This window comes from Brassica napus, chromosome A6 (assembly GCF_020379485.1).
Source record: "Brassica napus cultivar Da-Ae chromosome A6, Da-Ae, whole genome shotgun sequence".
NCBI classification, from domain to species: Eukaryota; Viridiplantae; Streptophyta; class Magnoliopsida; order Brassicales; family Brassicaceae; genus Brassica; species Brassica napus.
The window spans coordinates 19,947,544-19,956,643 of NC_063439.1; the positions used below are offsets into that span (position 1 = coordinate 19,947,544).

The following is a 9,100-nucleotide window of genomic DNA, read 5'->3' on the forward strand; positions in this document are numbered from 1 at the left end:
ATTATAGCGTCCGTAATACAAGAATCTATCATTTACACGTGAATAATCCTATTAGTGTCGCCCATATTTATGATGGATAATAACCTCCGAGAGGTTACAGTCCACAGACTACATTAACTTGCATTATTTAAGATTTGAATGGTTTCAGTTATTGGGCCAATCCAGGTTTCTGAACAAATTGTGTGTTTAACAGCAAAAGAAAACTAGGGGTTGGTATTAATCCATGTCGAGTTTTATAATTATCAAAACTACGTGTACCTAACCATTTACATGGATTCCACTACAACCGTTTTATATATCTCTAAAGATTAGAGGAAAAAAAAACACAATCTTTCTGTCATATATTCGAAAAATCTTTAGTTTAATTGTAGCCGCTAATTTTTTTTTTTTTGTTTTCTTTTGAGCAACAGCCGCTAAAATATACTCCCTCCGTTTTTTAATATAAATCGTTTTACAGTTATGCACGTAGATTAAGAAAACCATTAATTTTTTATATTTTCTAAACAAAAACATCATTAATTATTTACCTAACCACAATTCAACCAATAGAAAAATATAAGATATATTACCATTGGTCATACAACATTAATTATTAATAAATTTTACATAAAAAACCGAAAACGACATATAATTTGGCACAAAAAAATTTCTCTAAAACGACTTATAATAAAAAACGGAGGGAGTATTAAAGAAAAAAAAGAATACAAAGATTAAATAAAAATGAAAAAGCTGACGTCAGGAAATAAGAAGGGATAAGAGAAGCACTACGAGATGTTTCCCCCATGTGACCTTCGTCAATCTCCGGCCCGCCCTTGTCTTGCTTACTAGTATTACTTATCATCCGTACGTTTTACATTATACTCCACTTTTCATCCATTTTCTTTTAAATTTTATTTAAACCCTTTTATGGTTTTTTCCCATTTGACTATTGTTTGTTAGGTTATTTTGAGAATTGTATTTGTTACTAACTATCTCAGAAATCTATTATTAACTTATTTGCGAAAGAATTATTTGAAACCTTCACAAAATACTGTGGTTGATTTTAGTTCCACTATTTTGTAAAATGTGTATGGAAAGAATTATTTGAGTTACAAGTTATTGAAGGTTTTGAATTTTCGAATAATAACAACATATCCTTATTTCCTAAGAGATTGTAAAATGTTTCATTTTGCAGCATCCAAACCAAAAATGTTTTATAGTATATCTGATGAAACCCTGTTTTCATATTCACATCATTCAACGGATTCTGAAATTATAAAAGTGTTATTGTATAAATTTCAAGTTAAAGAAACAAAAATAAACAAAGAGATCAATTGGCATGATCCCTAGGTTTCAGCGGCGGTTGCGGTGCCCTCACATGCTTTCATATGACTATACATTATTTTAATTTGTTTTTCATGACAATCTATCTTATATTCTGACAATAATACTCTAGGGACAATATTTAAATACGTGGTAACAAAATTTTCGAAAATAATGAGAATAAAGCTGCTCACCTTTTTCTTATTTAACAGTAACTATAGTCAGATGACTCAGATCTGTTAACCAAACAATTTTATGAAATAAAACTAGTTCGCATTTACAATAATAAAAATTATTCTTTTCTTTTCAAAAATAATCTGTAGTACAAAAAACAAAATCTAGGAAGTTACGTTGAGAAAGAAAGAACTTGATTCATGTTCTTCTTGTTTGAGGGTATAATACATCATGGAATACACAAAACGTCACACATAACAGAAACTTGAGCTCAGATATACTGATGGATGTTTCCATGATGTTGGTGTCTTCATAATCGCTTAGATTTCATAGTTAATATTGAGGCTTCCTTAGTGTATATGCTTTATATTTAAATACCAAGAAAATGAATTCCACTGAAGCAGAAAAATCGGTCGCGGAAGAACCGCGAAGCAAAAGATAACGTCATAATGGAATAAGTACAGTCAGTGTGTACTTTGCAGTGTAGGACGCACATGATACAACACTGTTTACTGCATTTTTCGTAACATTTTAAAAAATATATGGAATTCATTCTTTCCAAGCATTTTGTGCTTCAACTGAATGAAATTAGTTTATTCTGACATTTTCTGGTATTATTATCCTCTGTCGTTGTGATGCGTCTGAAATTCTAAAATTTATAAGATAAAAAAAAGATATCTGATTCGGAGTTAATTTAGTAATATTTGTCATTTTTGGGGGGAGGGGGTTGCATAATGATAATTAGTGGATTTGAACAAAGGATAAATCTCTATCGATCGGATTCGGTATTATGTGGATTAGAATATTATGATCAACCAATGAATTAGCAAAAGATGAAATTCGAATTTCAAAATGCCAAATCAACAAAATACAGGAATAAGATATATAGAAGCAGTGAAATTAGGTCATGAAGTTGATTGTCGAAGTGGTGGGGATGTGTTTTGAGAACTTGCTTAACAAACTTAGTGACGTCAATTTTCATTTGGAAACTTCAGTGCTAATTTTATAAAGTATATATTTTGAGGGTCCCAAACTTTATTAGAACAGAAAGGAAATTAACGGAGCTGGGATAGAGATTTACGGGGATCTACCTAACGTCTAATTCATATTTTTATCATAGGAATAAACCAATCTCACTGTTGGTGGTTAGACGTCAATTTCAGTAATTCCATAAAACAAAAAATGTCTCGTTTTTCAGGAGTTTTAAAACATTTTGGTTCTTACTAATCCATCCAAGCGCTAAATATCTATTGGCTGAATAAAATAATTGTAGTGCTGATCAAACTCAAATAATAATTATTTCATCTATATTTCGATGTTTACTATGTTCGGCGAGTAATCATGAAGCTTCTTGTTGTAAGTTGTAAGCTTTAAATCAAATTTATTTGCTTGTTTTTTTTTTGGAGCAATTTGCTTGTTTTTTCTAAGCATCAAACGTGGTAGCATAAAACACCTTTTAAAAATTGGATTACTAATGAAAATGGCAATGCGAAGAAAAATGCAGTCTGCGTTGGCTATCTATATATGGTACGATTCAAACAGATCTCGAGATGTCCTAAATTGGTTGAAATCTATATTTTTATGGTAAATATATATAAGTAGGTAGTTTTGTTTCCAGTGAACGTCTATCGTTTAATATTTGTAGCCAGAGGAAACAGAATTGAATCAGGACATCTACATCGAAAATATCGTCTGACGAAACGTGCCATGTGTTTTGTTGTTGCATACGGCATACATATGTAATAAGCTCAAGTCGATGAACACTGAACAATGTTAAAACACCAAAAAATAACCATGAAATTTTATCTTTTTTTTCTTTCTTTTTTGAACATTATTATCTTTTTTTTTATGCGTGCAATTTTACAGTTATTCTGTTTCATCAATCAAATAATCACGCTTTAAAAAACAAAATTAACCTCTAATTACATAGTTTATTTGGTTCTAAATAGCGTCATTCTCTAATTATTTATTCATTCGCACAATCAAACCATTCCATAGTGTTACCAACTAAACACAAAAATGGGCGAAAAAATTGAAATGTAAATTCATGATCCATATGTACATCAAAAACGAGACATTTCTACATTTTCGCTCATTTTTTGTTATCATGTAGCTAAATTAAATCTAATAAAGAGGAACGGGAAAGCGCGGCGGCTTCACAGGTGGTGAATGCGGCGGACTTTGAACATCGACGGTGAGCTTCTCCGGCCTATGCGGTGCACAAGGACACGGTAATGCTATAAATTTCGGCGTATTATCTCCAGGCATCAACACCGGTACGCTCAGATTCTGGTTTTTCTTCAAATCCTGTCCATAATATTTTTTAAACTTAATACTCAAACTCGCTATATTTACTTTTATGTTCATAAATGTTTTTTATATTACTTATATTATTATTACTTTCAAATTTCCAAATTCCGACTTCTATCACAAATAAATTATAACTTAAGTGCCTGCTTATTCACCTATTTTCTTAAATATCTAATTTATTAAAACAGAGTCCTATTTTTTATCTACCCAAAAAAGTTCATTTTAAATTTTGGACTCTTTCAGTTTCCTTACTAGGCTACCTTATATATTGGACCCGTATAAGTTTGTTATCATAATAACTATATACACGCTGTTTAAATAACATAACCGGTTCACTTTAACTAGACCAACATCTAATATACTAAGCCCTTCCAAAATTAAATGATATGTTAAATAAATAACATAACCCGTTGAATTTAATTAAACCAAACTCTACCGTACAAAACCATCCAAACTTACACGATATATTATTAGATATAATAACTTTAATGTCAGATTATGAGTTATTTGGTTCATCTTTCAACGTACAGAACATTCTAATAGGTGAAAAAAAAACGATTTAAAACAACAATATACATTGCAGACAAGCTACTCTCATATAGAGTTTTGATTATGGTCACTGTTTTTTTTTTTTTTTGATAATCCAGGTATCCGGACCTCTCACTTAGTCCGACTATTCCACCGCGTCCAACCGGAACTGGCGAGAAAGGTCCTGGAGGCCAAACGGAAACCATGTTAAATCCGTTGTGGCCGGAGCTCGAACTCGTGATGGCGAGCACCTCAGCCGAGGTTCCTTTACTATCAGACCACGAGGCCCGGTTATTATGGTCACTGTTTATATTACATATGTTTAGTTTGATCTATTAAAACCAAAATTTCAATTAAACACTTCCAGTCATATCAATGGTCTCATTCAGATATTTTTAGATTATAAATCGTAAACTAAAATACTCTAACCACATCAATAGGGAGATTTTAGCAAATTTAAACTAACGTGTCTTGCAAACGAATCCTATAAAATATGAAAACCAGAATATGCTATAGATATATTTCATTTTTATTCAGAATATCTTCACAATACATTAATCTAACGTGACTTGCAAACAAAAACTGAATATCTAAACTACCTTTAACAGCTCCTAAAAAATATGAAAATCGGAATATGCTATAGATCTCTTTTTTTTTTTTTGAATTCACAATATTTTTATCAATACCATTAAACCTAATTTTATAACCAAATCACTATAAAACATCTTCGTTCGCCTCATATTTTCTATAGTCATGCCTTGAAAGGTCATAGTCATGCTCGATCTACAAATAGAGTATAAAGATCTATCACATCAAGATACCAAACTAATTTGGAGGTTTGATATAACCCTGATCGTTTAATATGATAGTATACAGACAAAAACAATTCTACCTTAATGACAGTAGATCGATTGTGAAGATGATAGAGTGAACGATTTTGAATTTCTCATCAGCAAACAGGGATAGTTTCAACAGATTTTGTTTGTTGTTATCGAGAAGACGATTAAGAGGACGTGATTACCGACAGAGAAGACCAAAAAAGTAAAGTTGTTAAGTTTTTTTTTTTCGACACGTTAAAGTTGTTCACCTTCCCGGAAAAAAATATAACTTTGGGCTTTATTTTGTTTTTCTTGGTTTTCTGTAACTAATGGACCAATTTCATTAGACTAAAAGTTTAATTCCTTCCAAATTAATGGGTCCATTACGCCTATCAATTTGATCATATGGTCCAAAGGTGTTTATATTCGTTTGATTAAATTAAAAAAAAAGGCAAACAACCAAATGTTTGCATATATTCATGACAAGTCTTAACAACAAAACAAAATTAAATTATAAGGAGTTCTCCAAAAAACGTAAATTGTAAGGAAGAAGTATATTATAAATAAAAACTCAAAATGAAATTATCTAATCTCAAATAATTTAAAAATATTATTTAAAAACAAAATACACAAAAATCTGAATCACCGGAATATTTTTATCAAAATATAAACGTCACTGAATTATCCAATTTTTTTTATCCGAAAACCAAAAACCTGATATTTAATAATATAAAATACCCGAATTTTATGATTTTTAAATCAAATTAACAGAAAAATAGAATATTACCGGAACCGAATAGAATCTAAAATTATCTCGGATATTAGCTGATTCTGAATTTTGTTACCCAAACTGAAAACCAAAAAATAAGAACCAGAACAAAATCAAATTTTCTAAAAATCCGAATGGATCTTAAAGCTCTAAAATAGAACCAGGTAACTGAAACCAAAAACCAAATGCCCATGATTAATATGAATAATTCTAATAAAAATTTACAAAAACAATATCCGCGCACAGCGCGGGTCAGTATCTAGTTAATAAATTATAACTAAGTAAAACAAATAACTACTTAACTAAAATTATCTTTTTCTTACAAGTTATAATATTGTAATCTTCTATGAGAGATCGGAAATAAAAAAAATTAGCAAAAAAATAAAATGAAAAATGAAATGAAACCAAAATTTTGGTAAAACTGTTACTTTTTGGTAATATCGTCGTAATTTATCCTACTAAGAAGTTTTGGAATTAATATGATAATTGCAATATTAGGGAAAGGAGACTATACCGGAAAAGGGGGTCTAGGTTTGAACGGAGAGGACTCTATGTCGGCGGAAGTGGCTGAGGGATGACCCGAGGCATTGGCCAAAGAGCGGCGGAGAGAGCGATGTTTATCCCAATGGTAACAGCAAGAGAATATTCCCGATAGACTGAAAATGATTATGAGAAGCAGAGCTGTGCCGAGAGGGAATCCCAGTGACGGCCGAGAAGCATCCATGTGGGGCGGAGAGAAATCTTGAGTGTTCTCCATCTACGGTGGCGATATAATCAACGGCTGAGATTGTGAGATGGTTCTCTTCGATCATGTGTTTGAGAAAGAAACAGAGAGAGAGAGAGTTTGTGAGTTTGTGAGAGGACAAGCGACGAAGCAGGGGGAGATATAGAGGGTTTATTTATAAAAGAAAGTTTTTATTTTAATGGGTTTTAGAAAACAATATTTTATTTATTTTACAACTGTTAAAAACTTATAAAGTTTTACTCAGTACAAAAAGCAAATATGCTGTACAATAAAGTATTAAAGTTGTCCCTTTTCTTTTCGCCTTTGAAATTCTAATTCCCCTTAATTATTATATCATCAAAGGGTATAATTTTTCTTGTTTGTTTTTCAAAAAGCAAGGATTATGTTTCTTGACTTTGTTTGTTGAACCTTTTTCCATTTTACCATTTTTATGATGCAGGCATTTAAAGGTAATTTTTTGTACTGGAAACAAGTTTCACCTATCTAGTGAGAACAACAATGATTTATAAAGAGAAAATATCTTCTTCCCACGACGATAAACTAGCAAACTTGTATTCTGTGGAGATGTTGATAGGAATAATATGTGAGATTCTTTTACAAAATCGAAGACAAAGACTTCCAGAGCTGGACTTTTTATGTAGAAAAAGAAAATGGGATCCATAATTTTAGAAATATTATGAAATAGAAGTATTTTGATCAACAATACAAAAATAAATAACAACTAATAGCAGTAGCCTCCAATCAACTTAATTGATAACGAAAGTTTTCTGATAGTTTATCAAGTTCCTCCATTTTGTTAACATGTATTGATACTTGATATTTCAAAAAAAAATTCTTTATTATTTTCTAGTCTTGTTTAAATGAGTCGTACATGCATCCGAGTAATGTTCCTCGTAGCTGAAAACATTTTTTTTGCGTTTCAGTCTATGATACAAAAGTAAAAGAAAATCGATTTCGTAATGACTGTACTTTACGACATAAGGATTCGAATCTCCGAATAACGGGACCAAACTCGTTGCCTTATCGCTTCCTTACGTCCAATTTTTATTTTTATATCAGCTATAGTACTTTTAAATATATATATATATATATATATTAGTTATGTTTTATATTATTTTATAATATTTTTTGTATGTTATATACATAAGACGACATATTTTATTATTTTCCTGTGTTTCAAAATTGTAATGCAAAATTGTTTATTGCATCTCAAACAATAACACCAAATTTGGTGTTAAAATTACACTAAATTTGATATTTTAATTTTTTTTATATCATCTCCAACAATAACACCAAATCTTACACCAAAAGTAATATTATATATTATTTGATATTTTCAGTTTTAAAACTTTTATATTTCTATTATTGTAATTGATAAATAATAATTTTCTTACATCTAGGTTATATTTATATTTTATTATTTGTAAGTGATAAATAATTATAGTTATTTACTAATTTATTTTGAATATAATAAGAAAATAAAATATTTTTTTTAATTATATGAAAATAAATTAAAAAATACAAATAATATAATATTATTTATATTTAATTACAAATTTGATAGTAATTGATCTACATTATTAAATGAAACATATTAAAATATATTTTAGAAATTTTATGTGATAAATATTGTTACACCAAATGTGAAAGTAAATTTAAAATAAAAATAATACAATATATTTATGTTTAATTACAAATTTGATAGTAATTAAACTATATTTTTAAATGAAACATATTAAAATATGTATTTTAAAGATTTGATGTGATGAATAGTCTTACATCAAATTTGGTGTAACACTATTCACATTACATTAAATTTGATGGAATAGTATCAAATTTGGTGTCTTGTTGGAAATGAAATCACACCAAATTTGGTGTTTTGGTGGCTTGTTGAAGATGTTTAGTCAATTGTTTTTTTGGTCGACGATCAATAATTACATGATTAAACTCGATTTAATCAAATCTTTGTAAAAATGAAGCGTAAAAAAGGGAAGAGAGAGTGGAAAATGTACGTGGAAAGAGGAAAGAGAGAGGCCGCCTGTACGGAGAAGACGTGGACTCCAAGGTCCACCATGTTAGCGTATTAAATATTATTCGCCGTTGTCACATAATTTTCATTAATTAACCCTAATCATATACTCTTATCTCAACTAGCTACTCCCACCAAATATACTACTCATTGTCTTATACGAAATGTTTACACTTCGAGAAAGTTCGGTTTTAGGCTCTCTCCTCTGTATTATTTAATTTTAAACCCAAGTTGAAACTTTTATTCACGTCTATGCCTTGTGCTTTCACGTGTTCTTGCAGTTTAAGTACGCATCAAGCCGGGCAATAAGAGAGTATTGTGGTAACATAATTCTATTCTCATTCTTTTTAAGATGAATGAGAACGACAAAATCGCAATATCATTTGTTTATTCGAGGTGTTAGCTCGTCGATCTCCACCGACGAT

The 9,100-nt window shown here is 30.0% G+C and overlaps 1 protein-coding gene across 1 annotated transcript; it reads right to left on the reverse strand.

The window, feature by feature from the left end:
- Window positions 1-3,410: 3,410 nt before the first annotated feature.
- On the reverse strand, window positions 3,411-6,795 carry LOC106351923 (uncharacterized protein At5g65660). Its single transcript, XM_013791638.3, has 2 exons — window positions 6,416-6,795; window positions 3,411-3,783 (listed from the first exon to the last, which is right to left on the reverse strand). Exons 1-2 carry the CDS (start codon window positions 6,656-6,658, stop codon window positions 3,601-3,603), a joined length of 426 nt encoding a protein of 141 aa, XP_013647092.2. The 5' UTR covers window positions 6,659-6,795; the 3' UTR covers window positions 3,411-3,600.
- Between the last annotated feature and the right edge of the window lie 2,305 nt (window positions 6,796-9,100).

Excerpts from the sequence above, each read along its gene's own strand:
- LOC106351923 (XM_013791638.3), bottom strand. The coding sequence starts at position 6,658 with ATGGAGAACACTCAAGATTTCTCTCCGCCCCACATGGATGCTTCTCGG. Across the intron at positions 3,784-6,415 it reads AACCTAGACCCCCTTTTCCG|GATTTGAAGAAAAACCAGAA; the intron begins GTATAGTCTCCT and ends TATTATGGACAG.